The sequence below is a fragment of the Dermacentor variabilis genome, chromosome 2, assembly GCF_050947875.1.
Source record: "Dermacentor variabilis isolate Ectoservices chromosome 2, ASM5094787v1, whole genome shotgun sequence".
Taxonomy (NCBI): Eukaryota; Metazoa; Arthropoda; class Arachnida; order Ixodida; family Ixodidae; genus Dermacentor; species Dermacentor variabilis.
The window spans coordinates 65908649-65929856 of NC_134569.1; the positions used below are offsets into that span (position 1 = coordinate 65908649).

Here is a 21208-nt window from a genome sequence, read left to right on the forward strand (position 1 = left end):
TTACCGGCCGGCGGTGGGCCTGCCGTGTTGCAACGATGCACGTCTGCAGCTCTGTTTCTCCCGCTTTTCTTTCCTTCTGGCTCTTGCTGACTTGTTCCGAGACCTATGCTACGAAACAAACGAACACTCGGAGCAACGGCAGTCCGTCCGAGTCTCGTGAGCGCTTTTGCTTTTTTTCTTTCTTTCTGACCTCCACTCTCGTGCTGTATTTACACATCTCGCAATTCCTTGCTGACATCGGCTTACGTATCCACGATACATTATGAGTTTTGGCTTTCTGGTTTGTTTCTTCATTTGTTAGCTCCTTTTCTTCATCTCTTTCGAGTAAGCCACCAAGGAAGCTGTAAGTTTGCGTTTGTAACGCTATAAAAATTGAGCTATACAAACCAGCAGACGCATTATACGCTCAATATTTAGTATTGAGTGGCTCTTATTATAAACATACACCTACCCCACTAAAATATGGGGTGGAGAAAGGGAGAGTGATCTTATCTATTTCAAGACGCTGTTTGATTGCGAATCCTAGCAAGCTCAGAGCCACATTACCATTTCCGAAATCACCAGGCGTCTAGTAGTAGTAGTCGGCTCTCACTCAGATGGCCCAGCTGATATAGCACCATACGTAAGGAAACCGCCTGCACATTCATGCCGACGGCTAGACAACGTGTGCCACCACAGCAGCTGTTTTTCATCTCAGTGAAGCAGGCCTCTATTAACTTATAGGCGTCACGCATGACGCAACTTGCAGCTCTCCGTGCCGCTTTGAACTGTGTCGCAATAAAGCAGCTAGGTAATGGGTCATACCTTGCGACTCGAAATCAGTTTGGCGGAGCATACAATCGGTTTTACAACATTAAACATACGAACATTTGGTACCCTAAATAAGAAGAATGTCGCACCATGCTCCGGCAAAAGGGCAAGATATCATATTTCGGAGGCTTCCTCGCCATTGCATGTTCGTCGCCAATGACTTCGCTGACGAGGCCTTTCCTGTCTGCCCACGAAAGCTCCCAGACGCTTCCCATTCCTTTAGCGAGAGCGCATATGTCGCAAGCACAATTTGTTTGCTTGCTCGCATCACTAAGTAAGATGTTTGTAGGCCTCCGACTGTATTGTATTATCATTTGCGTAACCTTCGTTTTTACCTTTACAGGAGCAAAATAGTTTCTTCCACTGTGACGGAACATTGTCGCACGGCCTATCTGGCAACTCCGTTAACGAATGCCTATTTCTTCAATATTATAATGGCGATAGACCAACTTGTGACTCTCGCCAGGAGATCATGAATCAACTACTAAGCATTTATCCCCAGTTTCACATTGAGGACCGCATTGTCCGAGTAGCGTTAAATTACTTGAACGACAGAACGTATTCAAAGGTAAAGATTGGGGAACTTCGCCAGATCCGTCACTGGCGCAAGGAGCAAGTGGCGCACTACTGAACTTTTGTTAATGCGCCGGCTTAACTGGTAATCGTGAGTCGTACTCTGAATCTTCGTCTATGCGTGCATGTTCAGTTTTCCTTCCTTCTCCATTATTTATCCCCCTTTCTGTTAGGCCCCTTGTAGCATAGCAAACCAGAAACTCGTCTTGATGTCATCGCTACTTTTCCTCTTGACAATGGTCGCTGGCGCAAAAGCTATTGACGCGCTAGTGCACTTCAGGTGCACCGGCCTGAGCGACAGTTTAAAGTCCTCCAGTCCATCTTCCGTGTTGCCCGCGCTCCTCCCTCCCTCCCTCCCTCCCTATTTTACTCTATCTATTCACCTCACATTGTAGGGTAGGAAACCAGACGCTGGTATGGCTAAGAGCCTTGCCTTTCAGTAAATTTTGTTGCTTTCTACTCTCTAAGATACCTGTATATCTGCATTTATCTCCTAGATCCTGGTTCTTAGCATGTGTGTTCAATGGCCTACTTTACTCTCGCAGGTCCCACCAATGAGCACTACCATGAGTCCGAGCCATCCTAGAGCGAGGAGGTGGAGACGGCCGGCTGAGACGGTGGCCGAGCTGCCGCTGTTGCTTCTGCTGTCGCTGGGCGCCGTGGCGAACGCGTTCTGCCCCATGCGGTGCGTCTGCAATGACGACAAGCTCACGGTGCAGTGCGCAGGCGCCGCGCTCGACGTCATCCCCATCACGCTGAATCCCGAGATTCGCGAACTGCACCTGACGCGCAACAACATCCGCAACATCATGTCCGCTTTCAGCGTGTACCAGCAACTCAAGTTCCTCGACGTGTCCTACAACCAGCTGCGGACTCTGGGAGCAGACAACTTCCCATTGCCCGAACTCAAAGTGCTTGTACTAGACAGCAACTCGGTGGCCGAGCTAGAAGCCAACACTTTCCGAGGTCTTCGCACCCTCCTAGAGCTGCAAATGAGACGCAACGCGCTGACTTACGTGCCGTCCAGAGCATTTCACGACATGCGAAGCCTAGAGCGGCTCGACATATCGCACAACCAGGTCACCAGGATAGACCCGGACGCCTTCGTCGGCCTCCACAGGCTCAAATCGCTCATCCTGAGGGACAACAAGCTCAGTCACGTGCCGACGCCCGCTTTCCACCACATACCGCACTTGCTAGCGTTCGACCTCGGAATGAACAGCATCCCCACCGTTGTCGACAACGCCTTCAGCCATCTGGTCAGGCTGCGAGAGCTTAACATGGACCGCTGTTCCACGGCTATCTTGGAACCGGGCGCCTTCTCCAGCCTCGTTTCACTCGCCACTTTGAGGCTCCAAGACAACGCCTTCGTTGCCTTTCCGACGGACGCGCTTTCCGATCTGCATAGACTCGAAGAGCTGCACTTTGGCCGTAACAGCGTGAGGAGCCTCACTGAGGACAACTTCAGGGCGCTCGAAAACCTCAAGCGTCTCTTCATCGTACGGTCCGAGTATCTGGACAACATCAACGAGCGCACCTTCAGCCAGTGTTTGCAACTCGAACAGGTCGTGCTCGAAGAGAACAGACGACTGCGCTACCTGTCTCCGGGAACATTCACAAACTTGCGCCAGCTCACCAGAGTTAGCCTCCGGGCCAATGGCTTCGAGTCTTTCCACCCGGATCTGCTTCCCTGGAACCAGCTGTCCTCATTCGATCTCCGAGACAACCCTATAGTGTGCAACTGCAGCGTCATCTGGCTGTGGGACCTGCTGCGCTCGCTCGACCAGACGGGCAACTGGACCAATGTCCGCTGCCACAGCCCGACTCACTTGAGCCGCGAACTGCTGCGCAGCTTGTCGCACTATGACCTGGACTGCGACGGTCGCACGAGGCGGAACATCCTCATCGTGGGACTCTCGACCACGGCGATCTTCGCCATCGTGGTCCTGGCTCTAGTGCTGTGGTACCGGCGAAAAGTGTCCAGCGTCCTCAAGAAGCAGCTAGACAACGCTAGCCTTCACGACCCGCACCTGGGGCAGTTTCACAAGTCTGAGAGCTCCATGGCTCTGCCGCCTGCGGCGCACGTCACCTACAACGGGAAATTCAAGCCGACGCCCTTGGCGTACATCTAGGACGGCGACGGTCGGCGGTCATGACGCGTGCAAGCAGACGCAGCAACCGCAGCAACACGTCCATATCCACCCTCGCGTCGGTCTGCGGACGCTCTCCGAATCACGACTGTCGTCTTTCTTTCGCAGCAGCAGTGCCGCAGCAGCAACAAGAGGAGCAGCAACAGCTGTCGTGACGCGCTTATGCGATGGCTTTGGCGAGCAGGAACGCTTCCTTCTTTTACATACGTGACTAGCACGGTCCGTAGGCTCTTTCTATACGTTGACGGAAGACGATCACAGATAGCCTAGAGTAAACAGAAGAAAAAAAAAGTGGGAAAGAGAGCGAAGATAGGAAGATGCGTATACGCAGCGGGATGCAGTACACAACATATCTCTCAAGGAACAGCGCTTTAGTTGCGCTTTCTTGTCCCCCCCCCCTTTTTTTTTTTCTCCCGAAACGCCAGTGTGTGCGGTGCCAACGCCCATCCCTGAGAGCGGTATTTTATGCAAACGCGACGGCGCGCGCAACGCTTTTGTGAAAGACGTGTCGTGCTGTCTCTTTCTTTTCGTACTTTGCCGCGTTCGGGAACGTTGCGGCTTGAAGGAGTGAAAGACAAAAAAAAAAAAAGCGAAGTGACTTGGATTCACGGTGAGCGTCACCGTGGCTTCGCTGGCCTCGACATATCCAGCAGTTTTTGCCGCTGTGGCAACTCTGTGTTTGTATAATCGTGCAGCATAGATGTGGACGTACATAAAAGGGAAGCGGGGACACACGGTGAACGCAAGGTGGCATGTGCAGGGAAGCCCCCGAGACCGATCAACACGTTTTTGTATGGTAAGTATCTATCGTCTTGTACTATAGTATACCTTGTTTTCAATACGCATCGTATCATACAGGAAGAATGGACGATAAGAACCAAGGGATCCGATATTTATTAGTCATAGCATAAGAAGCCAACAAACAAACACACCAAGGACAACACAGGGGAAATTACTTGTACTTACTAATTGAATTACAGAAACGATAAATGGATGAAAATGAAAGTGGATGAAAAAAACAACTTGCCGCAGGTGGGAAACGATCCCACGTCTTCGCATTACGCGATCGATGCTCTACCAATTGAGCTACCGCCGGCGCCGTTCTCCCACCCACTTTCTGAGGTATTTATGTGTTGCTACTAGAACTGACCCTGGGAGTGTTAGCCAGCGCCACCACTCACAAACGTTGGCGGCGGATGTGGAACATCCTCTCTGCCGGAGGCGTCACGAGTACGTGATCTTTTTGGGTAGAGGCAACTGGTCAATAAACCCACACATTCTGCGTGAAGGCATCAATGTTGCCGGATGTGAGACCCTCGTTTTGTGATAAACGAGAAGTAAGGGGGTTAACCGAGGGGCCCGATTTTTATTACTCATATCATAAGAAGCCAAAAAACAAGGACATCAAGGATTTCCAGGGCTACTTTTAGTAGTAAAACATAAATACCCAAGAAACTAGATGGGAGAACGGCGCCGTGGTAGCTCAACTGGTAGAGCGCCGCATGCGTAATGCAAAGACGTCGGATCGTTCCCCACCTGCGGTAAGTTGTTTTTTCATCCACTTTCATTTCCATTCATTTATCATGAATTAATTTATCATGAATGAATAATGGCTTATAATTCTTTTTGCCATACTGACGTGAAGTGAGGAAGACCGAATGAGATGACCAGAAAAGTGACTCAGGGGGAATTCTTACACGCACTTTGTCATACACATACTCAACCTTCAGTAGTGATTACATTTACAGTCCCGGTTTGCGTAAAGTGGCTGCCGCTTCATGCATTTGAGTTCGTTGCAAGCGTCGTACCCTGTGTTTCGGTGTTGTTGTTGTCCGTGTTTCAGTACTATTTCTGAATGGTGTGGCTAGACACTAACTAATGTATATATTCATTCAACCTATATGTCGATGCAGTTACCGCGGTAGTTAATCGAAAGAGGAGCGAGTAAGGCTTTGATCGGGTTTAGAGCGCCGTTTTCACGCCGTCTACAAAATGTGACGTACTCGCCTTCCCTTCAGTCCGTTGTTTAGGAAAAATGCTATTTTCCAACAAGAGCCCTTCTAGAAAGCACACAAGCGCTTTCAAACGCATGAAAAACAAAACAAAATTATGTATTGTACTTTTTTTCGCGATGGTGTAAGTTCAACCATGTGTGAAATTTATACCGCTTTATCAATATCGCGAACCTCGCAGGGTAATCCCCCTTTTTCGTTAAGTGCGTATGAAAGCTCGGGCTTTGTTACTTCGTAAAATGGCCGGAACTGCTACATTTGCCTCTCCATCTGCAACAACGTTACTCGCGGTGAAGAAAGCGAGAGAGAGATAGAGAGGAGCACCCCCGTCGCTTTAAGACAAAATAAACAAACAAAGAAAAGAGACCGACGGAGGGCGGAAGCCACGGGCCACATAAAACAGCCCATTTAACGACGTCGCCATTCGGAAGCGCCAAGACGTAAGGAAAAGTATAATGGCCCATGTTTCTCTCTAAAGCCCGGTCCTTTGTTGCTCCCCCCCCCCCCTCCCCATACTTTCGTGGCCTTGGTCACTCCACGATGCAGGCACAAGAATTGGGAGAGACGGGGGGAGGAGGGTGTACAGGTCCTAGCTAGAAACAAGTCCTCCAGCAATCTGCTTACGCGCGAACAGCACGAGGAAAATTGGGGAAAACACCGCTTGGCGGGAGAGCATGGCGGCCTCATGTAAATGCTGAAGCTTGCCTTCCTCTTCGCGAGCCCCCAACTCGAACAGGCCCGAAGACTACGCCCACCTTGCGCACTCAGTTCGGTGCACTTCTGGCTTAGCTGTCTATACGCGGTGCGTTACGAGTGCGCTTCACACAGTTACACATTTTTGTTTATTCTGCCAAGTATATACAGACGAGCGTTCGGCGCAAAATGACAGCCGCGATCCACTTACGTGCGCGAGCCATACCGCTTCTACGACTTTGCGCTACCTCCGCAAAACCGGAGGCGTGGCTACCTACGGAATAATTCCTTAACGTGACCAAGTTAATGGCCAAAGCGCAGCTCCGAACTTCGCGATAATTCGGTACAGCAAGACAGGGCGAAACGATCCGGCAATATCGGTACGTTACGTCTACGCAAATGCGACAGAGGCGTGCATAATCGATTCGTCGCGTCGCATCTTGTTATGTAAACGACGCAGCTTTCCCTAAATGTTTCGGTGCATCGACATCGCCCGGCGAGAGCGGATCGAAGGGTTGTCCTTAGCCAGACTGCATTGCACGTCGAGCCTAGTGGGCCACACGGGTTGCGAGGAAGGCGCGCGTTTTGTTGACAGTGTCGTCTTTCCGGAATGGCAAAATGTGCGCTCATTTCGAGGACGTTTTCAATTGAAGTGTCAGAACGCTAAATAAATACGTAAATTTAGGCGATGTAACGATGACCTGAACGTGCACTGATTTGGAGGAACAAAACTGATCACTCGCAAACATGGAAAGAGCTGTGGCTACTTCGGCCGTTGGTTATACTCGACAAGAAAGCAGCGTTTAGTAGTACTGAAGCCACTTACTAGTTTTTATCGTAATATTCGGCTTTGATCGAGTACTCGAATGCGTTTCACTACACGAGATAATACGCAGTGCCCGAAATACCACCCTGAATGTCGCGAAAGAACTAACTACCTATTATATATATATATATATATATATTGTAAGAAGTGTCAGGCTAACGTAGCAATACCGAAACAAGCATTTAATTTGATGTTTCCACTAGAGTCTGGCCGTTATCACGGTTGATAAGGAAAATTCAGTTCGCTGCTTTCAGTGTCGCCCTCGATAAAGGCCGGACCCCTGTACGCGTCGAACTACAGATTTGGTTGTTTCAGTTTATATATATATATATATATATATATATATATATATATATATATATATATATATATATATATATGCACTAACTCACTCAGGAGTGTGTTACGGCAGCAACCTTGCAACCTCTACTGCACCGAATTGTTTCCGTCAAAGCGCCGATTTTTCTGGACGAGCGTCGAAGTCGCAGGCCGCCAGAGCGAGAGAGCTGGCGTTTGGCGGGCGGCGCAAGATTAGGGCAGAGCGTCGTGATGACGGGTGCAGGAAACGAGCCTTCGGCCGAGGCCCGCCCGCGCTGCTGGGATGGGGAGTCGCAAGCTGCAGCCCTGTTTTCGCACAGATTAGGGATTCGTGGGGAAAGCGCAGCCGCAGTAGAAGCACCGCCGCGCGCCTTCTGCTCGCGTGCTATAGAAGCCCAGCGGAGGCTAGACTCGTGCAGCCGTGTAGCTCGCGCCACACTGCTCGGGAAAAAGAAGCAAAGCGATACGGAGAGGGCGCGCAGTTCGATTTCAGCGTAATGCGCTCGGCGGCTCGAGACGACTGCTAAGCGATCCCACTTTGCGACTAGGAAGAGGACACCTGCCACGTGGTTCGGCTCTCCTCCCTCCTTTCGCCTAGCCTGATCGCGAGCTCGCCAACTGTACTGGAGATGCACTCTTCAACACCACGCTGTCGACGAAACGGGGGTCCAGAGAAACAACCACTCACTTCATCAAGAGGCGGAATCCGCAGGGTGTCGTCGACTGCTGTACACCCAGAATAAGCGTTTGAGTCAATCATAAAAGTTACCTCGCTGTGTAAAAAAAGAAAAACATACTTGGTTATGTACACCTATTCGATTGTGTTTCTCGTAGCATGCATAAAGAATATTAAACAAACACGCTCACGATGACACCTTCGGCATCGTTTGTGCACTTACTGCGCAAATTAGTTAGGCAGATATAATTATTTGCTCTTGACGCCACCATAATAACGACGAAGAAGGCGCAACTTGATGACGACGGCACGACAGGTACTAGCGTAATGAGGGCTGTATGACGACGACGGCACGATAACAATGAATACTGCGGCATATTAACGAAATGACACCTACAAAGGCGGTTGCACGGTAGTGATGATCGCGTTGCGACGGCATTTAAGTGAGTAACATCTAAGACTGCGAATGGGAGGGCGAAGCTCTGAGAACGACAGCGGCGCTCAAAGCCATGCTGCGAATCACCGCGCTTCATTTGTCGTATAATTAGCCCATTTTATCAATTAATTACGACTTTGTTAATTACACTACAAGCACGAACATTTTCAGATACCTTTTCTAGTGCATTGATTCTCACTATGCCGACTGTTGGCTTCGGGCTTACTATATCCTGCCTATGAAAACTACGCAAATTTTGCAATTTGCGAGTCACACTACAGTGCGATACTACAGAAGCTCAAATCCATTTACCTTGATCATTACCACGTCGCGCAGTTAAAAATGAATGTTTGATTGGAATCACCTGCGAACACTACGACAACAGCGTGACTACCCACAATTTTCGTTTGAGGCGACAGGCGTTTCAATCGAGGGTCAAGGGAAGGCTTTATCAATTTGAGAGAGCAGTAAGAAACAGCTTCCAGAAACAAAGCTCGTGTATTTTGTTTGTCTTCGATCTCTGAGTGTACCGAGTCTACAAATACTTCGTCACCACACGCGGACCGCAGGCACCGCGAGATCAAAAGATAAGCTGCTCGAATGCACGGCGGGTGCCAGACCTCTATATTCACCCCGCTAGACAAGGAAACAAAGCGCGCGATACCAGATAGCGGCTAACAAAGGAGCCCGAGGCGGAAAGCCGGTGTGCTCGCCTGACTTGGTAATCAGCAGGTCCCCGCCGCGTCATTATTGCGACAGTCAATTGTATCGCTTTCCGGGGAAGAGAGCAGCTGTTCCTGTATAAATTTATACAGTGTATCCCTACGTAAGCTCCCACACAATGGCAAGAAGAATCTAGAACGCAAAGGAAACGGGGAGTGCTTGTGTCGCCCACGCCTCACCAGCCGGGAGGCGCAAGCAGCTCGAGGGGATGCTGCCCAGCAATAAGATGTCTCCTGTCACCACCTGTCACTTTCACATCGGGAGGGACGCGCGCTTCGCTCGCAATGAACGGCCGAGCACGCTAGAGAGAGAGAGAGAGGCTGAGGAGAAAGCGGAGGCGCGCTAGCTGGCTAGACGATCGGGAAGCTTAGTCGCGGACGCGACTGGGTCTCCGGATTACCATAGCAGAGAGCGCGGTGGCGCGGCGTAGCCCTCTGGACAGGACAAAGCCAGGCCAATCTCTTCTCCCTGCTTCGATCGACCTATACCGCGGACTGGATCGGCATCAAACCTGTGTGTTTGTGCTCGCTCGATGGAACACGCTACGTCCCCGACGACAACTCTGTCTGTCATCGCGGCAAGGTTCACGCAGGCCGTGGATGCGAGAGGAGGCCCCCGGTTGGCTTTGACGTGACAGCGCAAATTCGGCGGCAGCACCTGGCGTCTTATGAAGGATAAGAGCGGCGCGCTCGCATTTGACGAGCGTCGGGGGATCGCCGATGCTCACTACTCTGACACGCACTTATTCTTCCCGCAGGAAAGGTGCGCCGAGAAACTTCACCTTCCGGCTTTGAGCGTTCCAACCAACGCTGTTTCATGATGTATCTCCTCCTACGGTTCAGTTCTTTTACTGCCGGTTTTCAAGAAAAGTGCAACCAAGTGAATCCACACACACACACACACACAAAGAAGAAATAAGATATCGGGATGTTGAAGGCAGTTAGAGGAGATGAAAAGCAACTAGCTATATATAATGAAAATCTTATAGATAACAGCGTGAACGTTACTGAGCGCTTGAGCGTTTACTCTAGGTGACCTTCAATACTTACGGAATGTTTTCAAATCGATACAGCGAACCGTAGGTGTTTGTGTCAGTTACCAAGCAAGCATGTATAGCTCTGCACGCATATATTCCTGTCGTATAGACATAAATGGAGGAATTCCTGTCACAAGGAAGGATCTCATCAGGCTTAAAGTGCTTTAATGGAGTGTAGAGAACGTTACCAGAGCTCTGCGTGGGACACTACGCGGTGCGCGATCATTAGTTTAATGATAGTGAATCGAAGCGTAATAATAACGCGAGCGGTATAAGCACAGGATAAAGAAAATCAATTTCTGTCGTTAAACAAGTCACAACATGCCAAGCATTAGCCTATCTGTCATTGTAATTTAAGACAGTAAGGATGCGTGGTAGTTGAGGCTGTCATCCCCACCTACACTACCCCGAACAACATTTGCTGGGGCTTAGACGGAGGTCGTTTTATAAACAAAGGGCTCACCTAATCACACCGAGAGCACGATGAGAGAGGCTTCGAATTTGGGGCAGTGCAGAAGACATTGATCGCTTTTGTTAGCTAACCTGAAATCTAAGCAGTTCATAAGCCCTTGCCTGTACTTGAAGTTAGGTCAAGATTTTTCTAGTACGAGTTAGGCTAATGCACTGTTAAAATCGTTAAAAGTGTGCAGGCCTATCGCTCACAGTAGTTCAGGTGAGACAAAGCGATATATTTATCTGTACAATTAATTGTTGGTGAGCTGTAAGAATAGTGCGGTCATCAGAAGGATTTGTCCCTAATATGGAACTCACGTTTGCAACCATGTATGCCAGAGCAATGAGCTTGTGAGCTTGCACGCTATGCAAGGTGCATTGCGCACACGTGTGCAAGAGTACAGAAGACGATCACTTGCACAATGAGCACAGAAAGACTTTTTCTATAGTTTCTGATGTAACCGAATCATGACACTACTTTCATGGTGGGTCCAAATTTACTACGAAAAATCGAAGCAATTTAGTAAGTTAATTACGTATAGGGGTGCAATTAGCCTCTCTGTTAATTACGTATAAGGGTGCAATTAGCCTCTCTGTATGGCGAAATTGGACGGTCTCTTAGAATGTTCTGCGCCGGCACGCCTCTTATCGCGGACAATGGGTCGTTTGTCACTCAACAGAGCCCACAATGGGCTATGGCTTAAACTGCAAATCCTCGTCCTGTATTAGGAAAGCCGTTTTATGGCTTCACATGAAATTTTCGACCGCCTAACCATATAATGCTACGCAGTAATAAGCAATAACCACTGGTTAGTATGCGCGTAATTCACCGCCTATAGAGGCGCCACTGATAGCCACCTAGCGGGCGCTTCCAACAGTACGCACGGGAACAGTAGCAGACGACAACGCTACGCAGCATGGATGGCTGAAGTTCGCGGCTATGGTTTCTCCTTTGTTCGGGTGCCAGACTGCTTCTTCTGCGGTGACAGCTGTAGGAAAGGCGCTGGCCTCTGTGGGAGTGGGTATGAAGACGATGTTACCGGTGTTTGGGACAACCCGGTCCACATACGTGCCAGGTGCTTCCCGCAGACAAACACCATGAACCCCATTTACATGAAATGGAGCTGATGTTAACTACCCGCAAAATTTTGTTGAGTAATGCGATGCCTAGATCGTTCTTCTTTTGAATTCTACCCTTGCCGTGACGCTGCTTCTGTACATCAATAATAATCACCCGTCGTTAATGCAGACCTTTATCTCAGGCAAATCCGCATGGTGTGATGTCTGCGTATGCCGTTGTGATCGTTCTGCCGATGAATACATGTGATGTCGCCGAATTAGTTCTGTCAAAGTCGCCTCAAGAAGAGTAATCGTGAATTTATATGGAAACCCGTTTACTAGTCAACGAAGTCACCAAACGCGCGTGTTAATAAGAGCGCGAGTTAGCGCTGTACCGCCGTTGCAATTCTGCTGCACACGCCGATTAACTGCCATTCCCGCTGCAGTTTTTGCAATTTTAGGTTCCCCAAGGGAGCTGTTTGGAAACGTAGAAAGCTAAAGTCTGACCAGAATTTCAGTACTTTCTTTAATGTTACAAGAGAGAGATGCGACATGATATATTTAAAGGCAGAGCAATGCCAGTGAAAGTAGATGAGTGCTGGCGGCAAGGCCGGGTTTAGTCCTCTGCGGCGTAAGCACATTAAGAAGGAATTCAGTTGAGTATAAAATTCACATAAAAACAGGGAGTACGTTACGAAACAAACAAATCATTCGGCGTGGTAAGTCTGCTCAGACAGCATTGAGGTATGATGACTTCCCAAACGTGACGCGAACTTTTCAGCGAAAATGGAACAAAAATACTATATGCAGCAACAGCAATTCTCGCCCTGTCTTCTAAACATATTTCCCAAAAACAACAATATCTAAAATTCCCTCGGGCAAAAAGAATAAAGCTGTTAAAGAAGCACTTGCTTGGTATCATTCCGACAAGACACAACGTGATTTAGACCCTCTACAAACGACGTAGGGTGAAAACCACGCGCCTCGAAAAAATCAGCAAGAGTTGTGCATGAGGCAACTAGCAACAGTTCAACATGCACGAAGCCACGCATAAGATATGTGTAAAAACATGAAGTGCGTGACAGCTGGTGCGAGGACTTACCGGGCCGCATAAAACCAACAATTTCAGTTCTTGCAAGCTAGATTAGCTTTAACATACGACACAATGCGCTCGTGCATTCCTGCTGCCTAGCTTGCGCAACGCGGTAAAGAAGCGGCAAACAGTAGAAGCTGCAAACGGCATTCAGAACTTTAGCGAAAGGCCCTTAAACCGCATGCTGCACTACAGACGAACTTCGCTGCTGACCTGTCTAAATATGATCGAGTGCAAAAAATACCGACACGACAAAGGAAAGGATGAGAACAAGATATTTCCCATCGAACGGCGGTGGTCCATTGCTACCGTTGCTCCCGCTGATGAGACTTCGCGGGGAATTGTTAGAACGGTATCGCCGGCGCGCTTTCGCCGGTATTTGAGCCCCCCCCCCACCGTGAAATAATTCTTCTTAGACATTGTTTGAAGCTGTGGCCACCTTCGTCTTCACACATGCGAAGGATGTTGCTCATTTTGCTCTGAAAACGTGAATAAGACAGAGAAGCATGGTCAACGACGCAGCAAACTACGGCGCGCGGCTGGCTCCTTTCACGAGTGTTCTGCGCAAGGAGGCCATCAGTGGCGCGTCCATCCGCGCCGTACGCGCATGGCTCTGTGCTGCCAAAGCTACATGGATATTCGCTGCTCGAACACGCAAGCGGAGTGAAACAGGACTCTGAAGTTGTGACGTATTCAGAGCAACACCTACTACGAAGTACCTTGGCAACTGATCAAGATCGGTTGCTTTTGTTAGGGTTAGTTAGGTCGAGATAGGTCGCCACCCTGATATTCGCGACGCTTGGACAATCGCTCCATTTTCCCTGTGGGATCTGAAAGACTGCGTTTGAACAAAAGCAGGCACCACGACTTGTTTCCCTTGAAGCGTTCCCCATGAACATCGCCGTGGCTGAGGACGGTCTCGGGGCGCACTCTTCGCGAAGGTGCACTGCGAAATGTGCGACGAAAGACCGGGCACCGTCTACTACTATCTTGCCTTGATTTGCTTGCATGCTGAGCCACGGCCGGGCTCGCACTGCTGCGTTTAAGCGCGGCCGTGGCTCAGCATGTGTATTATGTTAGCAGAAGCTTGAAGGTCCAACGCGCTTACTTCTGTCGTACGCCTTAACTACAATCTATCAAACTCCCAACCATATGACGTGAGCAAGTTGGCGTTATTTAGATCTCTAGAGAGAGAGAAAAGGATGCATAGAAAGGCAGGGAGGTTAACCAGAGTCAGTTGCGGTTGGCTCCCCTGCATGGGAGGAAGGGTGAAAGGGGATAAAAAGAGAAAGAGAGCGGAACGGGGAGGTAGAGAGAAATAGAGACGAGCACGAACAAAAACGCGTACACTACAGAGCGGTAGGGGGTGGTGTTCTTAAAGTCTATCGTGAAGCCCCGTAGACCGCAGGAACCTTAATAACGCGAGTAAGGCCTTCAGCGCGGATGTTCTGTGGGAGTATTGACCTAAAGCTTCGAGTTCTGATAGTGGACGATTTTCTAACTGGTCCAGTACTCTGCACAGCACTTGTCTCTGGGCACTATATCTCTATGTCTATATTTAGATCTCTAAACTTCTAAATCTCTAAATAGTAACTATACGGACTCTCTGGGTACTAAAACGCCATCCCCACCGCCGCCGTTGTCGCGCTGCTGCGCTCGACGACGCATGCGCTTCACGAGCGCGGAGGGATAGAGGGCTTCCAGAGACGCGGAGTGTGTTTGGCTGCAACAACGACCAATCAAAGTTGACGCACCTTGAACGATTCGCTCAATCGCCTCGCTGGCGGTGCTTCCGGAGCCAGGGCCTCATTCTGCTGTCTACTGCTGGCATGTGCTGTGCGCGCGCCGCTATAAACCCACTAGCGTTCCTCTGGAGCTTCACTGTGTATGTACTTCTCTGAGTGGAATGGACAGTAAACGCCAAGCTAACGTTATCTAATATTTCACTAGGCGCTGATTAACGCCTACTGTTTCCTGTCGGCCTCCTTTCGTGCACCATCCAGATGCTACGCTCCTTTTCGCGCTAGCATTGTGAGGCGCCTGGTATGCCTGGGCGTTGTTTCTACTACCCAGAATTACCTTGCTTGCTGCGTCGCGCTAACTTATAGCGCTAGGCGAATAGTTGAAACACCATCCTAGGAAACCAAGCGTAACTCTATACTTTGTTGTCGCTGTCACTACATGCCTCTAGGTGAAACTGGCATTTTTTAGCAATCGTTGTCATCGGAGAAAGACAGCGAAATTTTGGTCAACTGTCAGGCGAAATATTCTAGCGTGTTTCAGCTAACTTTAGCCAGAGTTTAAAAATATGCCAATGCACTCTAAGACGACAGACCAAATGCATGTTGCTCACTTTTATATGTAGTTTGTCACGCTATTTTTTGTATATTGTCTAATTAGATAATAAGTCAATATTAATTAACCAACTTCCGTCCAACGATGCTAGGGAAATGAATTCCAATGCGAAAGTTGCAGAGCGGCTTGTGTAACGTCCGACTAAACAATTTCCGTCTTTCTATCTATTAAGTATTACTGTTTTTTAGCTTACTGCGGATGCCCGCGAAATACAAAAAAAAAAGAAGAAGAACATCACGTGATATGCCCGTATGCGCGTAGTGATTGCACTGCTCCTAAGCATTCCGCGCACGAACGTACATACCATTTAGCTGGGTGCGCTGCCGCTACGTCTGCTCATCGCTATTATGAACCGCCGTGAGGGAAGCACATCGCTGGCGTCAATCGCACCGCCAACGCCTTCGTCACTGCCCCGTCGTCTTTTAAGCGGCAGCACGCCCTGCTAGATGCTATGTTCGTTTGTACGAGGACAGTTTGGGGGCGCTGCAATCACGGCGCGCAAGCGGGTATGTCACGTGGCATTTTTTTTAATATTTCGCGGACATCCACAGTGAGCTAAAAAGCACTAATACTTAACAGATAGAGAGTTAGAAACTGTCTAATCGGACGTTTTGCCAAGCGCTCTACATCTTATTGAAACTTTTTGCCTAACTTCGTTGTTTCAGAAGTTGGTTAATCAATTTTGACTAATTATCTAATTAAGCAAAATGAAAAAAGATAGTATAACGCACTATCTACAAAAGTGAGCAACCTGCATTTAGTCGCGTCTTCTTAGAGTGCATCGGTATATTTTTTAACTCAAGCTAAAGCTAGCTGAAACACCCTGTGCATGCTAATATATCGGTCTCGAGAGAGAAGGTAGATTATTTAAAGATTGCTGAGGTTATTGACAAATTACGGAAAAGAATCGCTGATTGACATCTAAGAGATTCAATTCTATTATGCTTTAACATCTCTCAGAAGTTTGAAGCGCGGAAAAACGAGCCCAAGAAAGATTGACTTGGTCCGTGCCAGTCAAGCCATACAAAACGAGTGGTAGTACAGTGGTGAATACGTGAACACATTTCTTCCACTAGCAAGAAAACAGATGATGAATCCGGTCAATGCATAATGTTGCGACATCTTAATGCCAGCGATGCCAGAGATGGACGTTAACTAGACGGTAATATCCGGTTTGCCGCTCTGCACAGGAAACGGGAGAAAAGGGGGCATTAAAAGGTAAAGGAAGCAGCAGTGTCAATGCAACCACACGCAGATGACTGCCTAATACTGAGAAAGCTAGAAGTAGGCGGATTGGACGTACGGCGAACAGCGGCTGATCAATTGCTTCTGTTAGAGTCGCAGAGTTGCCTGGAGACTTCGTATGACCCGCCAGATCTTCAATAGAGGCTGTCTTGGATATAGGGATCCACAGAATCTCCTCCAGCGCTGTCTGTCAAGCTTTTCCAGATGTCGAAGAACATGTCGTTGAGTTCAGCGACTGTTCGAGAGACACCCATTCCGTGCGGTAGCTCTACATCAAGGCCGGACCGAATTGGAGGTAGCAGAGGACTACGGTAAACTCATTGTGGATGCATCTAATGCAGTGCCTTCATCCCTTGTCACCATTGCGCCCCGTCAACTGATGAGCGACTCGAAGTACCTTTTACGATGCAACAGCTTGACGTTGCAATTTCGGTTTCTCGACGCTCATCGAAACCAGAACCAGACGGAATCACGTAAGCTGCACTCTGCCACCTCGGCACAGAATCACAACGTCTTCTTCTATCTTTTTGTAATAGGACGTGGGAGACGGGATATATTCCAGATAGTCGGTAACGCAGACGGGTTGTAGAGCTGCTTAAACTGGGGAAGGGCCCTAACGAGCTTTCATCTTACAGACAGATCGCCACAGCCAGCCGCATCGGCAAAGTAATGAAAAGAACGGCCTTGTCAAGGCTGGAATGGTTTCTAGAGAGAAATAATTGCTTTCCTGATTTTATGGACGGATTTTGAAGAGGCCGTTCTTCCATTGACGGTGTTGTTGACTTGGTCTACACTGTTGAACAGGAAATAAGTCGCTGTAGGTTAGTTGGGAGAGAGAGAGATGCAAATGAGAGAAAGGCAGGGAGGTTGGAACTGTTTATCTGGACATTAAGGGTGCATGCGACAATGTACTCCATTATGCAATCCTCGGAGTCGTCATTACTCCAATTGTACCAAGCACTAATCGTAGGATATATACGGTACAGCATGCCGGCGCTTTTAAGCATGGGACTTTGCTGTGTGCCCGCGCTGGAGAGCATTGAAGCTCAAGCATTGCGCACATGTTTGGCCCTCCCACGATGCACGTGAGCCATTGGAACAATAGCGGAAGCTCGTCCTTGTCCTATTGGGGTATACTTGCTCTGCGAGCCTCTTAGAATGTACCTTTGCGTGTTGACCCGACACAGGCACCATCCTCTATCATCGCTCCCTGCCACCTAACCAGGTTCTAGCTTTTCAAGAACTATATCGCGTCATCAGAGTGTTCTGCCGCCAATATTTTCTCCCGCCTGCATTCCGAGCATACCCCCGTGGGGTCTGCCTAAACCTTTCGGTACATTGCAGAACCCTGAAATTACTAAAAAGTCACCCATTGCATCTATTGGCCTCAGTCAAATCCTGCTGCACATTTCTGCAGAGTACGGAGATACTGTACACGTGTATACCGATGGCTCTGTCACACCATACGCCTCCACTGCAGCCTTCGTAATTCCACATATGATAATCGCTCGGCGCTTTAAACTAGACCATAGCTCAACATCAACTGCAGCAGAACTTGTTTCTATCCGGGAGGCACTTCGATTTCTCTCCGAGGAGCCTGCTCACGCGTGGACGATATTCTGCGATTGCAAGCCAGCTCTTCAAACAATAGACTGTGTCCTCAGACGGGGCCCATATTATTACGTGGCTATAGAAATTACAGAGCATCTCAACCACGCAACTAGAAATGGCCACAATGTTACCTTTCAGTGGATACCTTCCCGCTGTGGCATGATCGAGCACGAACAGGCAGACGCTGAAACGAAAACTGCTTTAGATAATGCTTCTGAAGTACGCAATCCGTTCTCACGAATAGACGCAGACGTCCTACTTCGTCGCGTAAAACGCAGCTCTACGTTGGAACACTGGACCCAACCAGATCGACGACACAAGCGAGTACACAAATGAGACCAAGAAATGAAATTCCGTATGCCTCACAAGTTTAAAAGAAGTCACACGAGCATGGTGCACCGGATTCGCCTTGGTGTCGCATTCACCAACCGTTATACACATATGATAGGTGCCAGTGATACTAGCCCAAACTGTGAATACTGTGAGGTGCCAGAAACACTTGAACACGTATTTTGCGTGTGTCCCACGTACGCGCAAGAACGACATCAACTGGTCGCTTCCATTGCAAAGATCCATAAGAGGCCGCTATAAGCCGAGTTTCGTTTATAGGTCCTTGCCCTAATGCAAACAGCGCAGCCCTGGTAACGAGTGCCGCTATATAGCTTTTCTCCAAGCCACTGCGCTGGACGCACGACTTTAGAGATGTTACAACTCTCTGAATTTGTATATACGCATCTCTTCCTTATACCATCATCATCATTCATCAGCCCTTTCCCTCCCCGTCTCTTTTCCCCATTGTAGAGTAGCAGGCCAGAGCAAGTTGTAGCTCAGGCCGACCTCTCTGCCTTTCTGTAAATAAATTTCTCTCTCTCTCTCTTCTGTTAGTGCCATGTACGAAAAGGTACGTGGAGATAAAAAGGAAAGAAAAAACCTGCGTGAGTATTTGATCCAGGTATGACAGACGCACCTAAACAAAATTGTACTGAGTGCTTACGCATACATATGGAAAATGACAGAATATTAAAGCAAGCGGATGTAAACTATTGTTACCTGCGACTGACGTTGCGTTCAATTCCTTCGGGTAGTTTTCTGAATAACATACTCGGTGGAAGCCGAGTCAAACGCGCGGATCGCAAGAAGCCCTCCCCTCGTGGTGCAATTTTCTATAGTGTGCCTGCAGATGGGTGACATCCGATTCCAACGGCGTTTCGCAAAAGCTCTTACGAAACCCTTCAGGGATCCGCAGCCCTTCTGAGGCAGGAACGAGATCCGAGTGCATCCAAATTGAAAATGTCCGCGAAGAGACCTGGACAAAGCGGCGGCGCAGGCAGCGACCGGCAGCGACCAGCAGCGTCCGAGCTTACTGGCCAAGCAAAGCCCCGCGCCAGAGCATCTGGGCACGCCAAGATGACTGCGCCCTGGTGCCGGATTAGCACCTCTGATCCGACCGGCCACTAAAACGCCCGAGGGCTTTCCAGCCAAGGCTGGGGAGAGGATGACTCAGAGCTGTCCTCGCTGGCGCTTTCTGGGACAGGCTTTCCGGGCGCATCGAGGAGATCCCGTTTTATGATAGCGCGAGCCCATTCCGCTTCAAGCCGAACGCCGCTTGGTCGCGCTTTAGCGAAAACTCGAATGTAAACAAGCCTGCGCGTTGGTCCCGTTACAGTGTTTGTTTGACCTTCTTCGAGTGGTGTTTGTTAGCTTGCGGACTGTCGTTCTTGTTTTCGTCTTCTTTTTATTCTATTCCTAGTCCTTTGCTAGCGCTTTTCCAAAAGAAAATGTGGTCTTGACTCCTTACCGCTGTGGATGGTTGGAGAAGTTGGTTTGGTGACGTAAGCTGGCGGCCAAGCTTCAAATTTCAGTATAAGCTAATGCGTTATCCATCTTTGGGGCTTCTCACAAAAGTAATGGTGTTTGCAGATTGCTTCGCGCGGGCGCATCAAGTGTTGTTCCATATTTGAATTTGACCTTGGACAGAGCGTCTAGCACAATTTATGAAGGCAAAACAGGCATTAGATGGGTGTTTTCGTAGGCTTGACAAAACCTAGCTATGCGCGTTGTCTCGGCACTTTTACACGGCTACGTTTTCTTAACTGCGTCTTAGAGGTGTAAGGCGCCGAGCTTCAGCTCTGTATAGTTAGTGCTATGCCTGAAAGGATGGGTGTGAACGGCATCGCTTTTCGAAGGGAGTGCGCCAAAAACGACAGGTCCAAGAGAAAACCACGAGGAGGTTGAGGAACGGGTGGCGCAAAGAAGAGAACAATGAAAGCGAACCAGCAGCACAGAAACGTCAGCAGTCAACCTTTACCCGCGGCGCGCTCTTAAGACCGTTATAGAGAAAGCACGAGTTTCAGGCTCCCATTCTCGATCAATCACGTGGGCTTGAAATTCTACGCATGCACCCTGTGCCACAGGGATCAAGGGCGCTGCAGCGGAACCGACCCGATAACAAAGCAGAAACCTGCAATTTTCTTGTGTTTTTAGGGCGAGGCCCGGAGCGTTTCCCTTTTATCCCGCGGGTGAGGCCGCCTAGATATGGAGAAAAGATTTTGGACATGGCTGGCAGGGCGATCAACTTCTTTTCTCGACTGTTCTTAACTTTCGCGGCTTTCACCTATATATGTATATCTATATATATTTCTTTTGGTAAAGCAGGCAGGCGTTTGTCTCGATTTTTCTTCCTGTTTTTCTGCCGTCGCTTCTTAGCTTTGCGCCTGCGAGCTCGCTTCACTCCACGAACAGAAGAAAACGCTGAGCGTTTGAACCTGCAAGACTCCCACGTCTTCCGGAGTCTATCCCATTAAAGAAACGACGTGGGCATGTTCTTCGTCACGAAAACGTGCTCTTCTCGGATTGGCGGTTTCATTTGCTCCGAGCAAAGGAAGAGGCACAAGAATAAATACGTGTATAGCCTTCTCTTCGCGAAAGAAATATCTGAAGATTCTAGGTGGACAGAATACAGTAGATATCGACAGAGGAACACGACTGGTAGAGCCGGTTTTTGTGTGTGTGTGTTTCCGTGTTTTCATTTTTCTTTGAGGACACCCTTAAATGCGCTCGTCGCGTTTAGCGAAGGAAAATCCAATCACCCCCAGCCAACCCCATGGAGACCTACATCCGCAACGCAAAAAAATAAAAT

The 21208-nt window shown here is 48.9% G+C and overlaps 1 protein-coding gene across 1 annotated transcript in view; it reads left to right on the top strand.

Moving 5' to 3' along the window:
* Window positions 1-1932: 1932 nt before the first annotated feature.
* Window positions 1933-21208, top strand: part of LOC142572019 (uncharacterized) — a 31977-nt gene continuing 12701 nt past the window's right edge. The window contains exon 1 of the mRNA XM_075680812.1: window positions 1933-4329. Within this exon, the coding sequence (XP_075536927.1) occupies window positions 1938-3515 (1578 nt within the window). The 5' untranslated portion in view covers window positions 1933-1937 and the 3' untranslated portion in view covers window positions 3516-4329. The remainder of the gene's footprint in view (window positions 4330-21208) is intronic.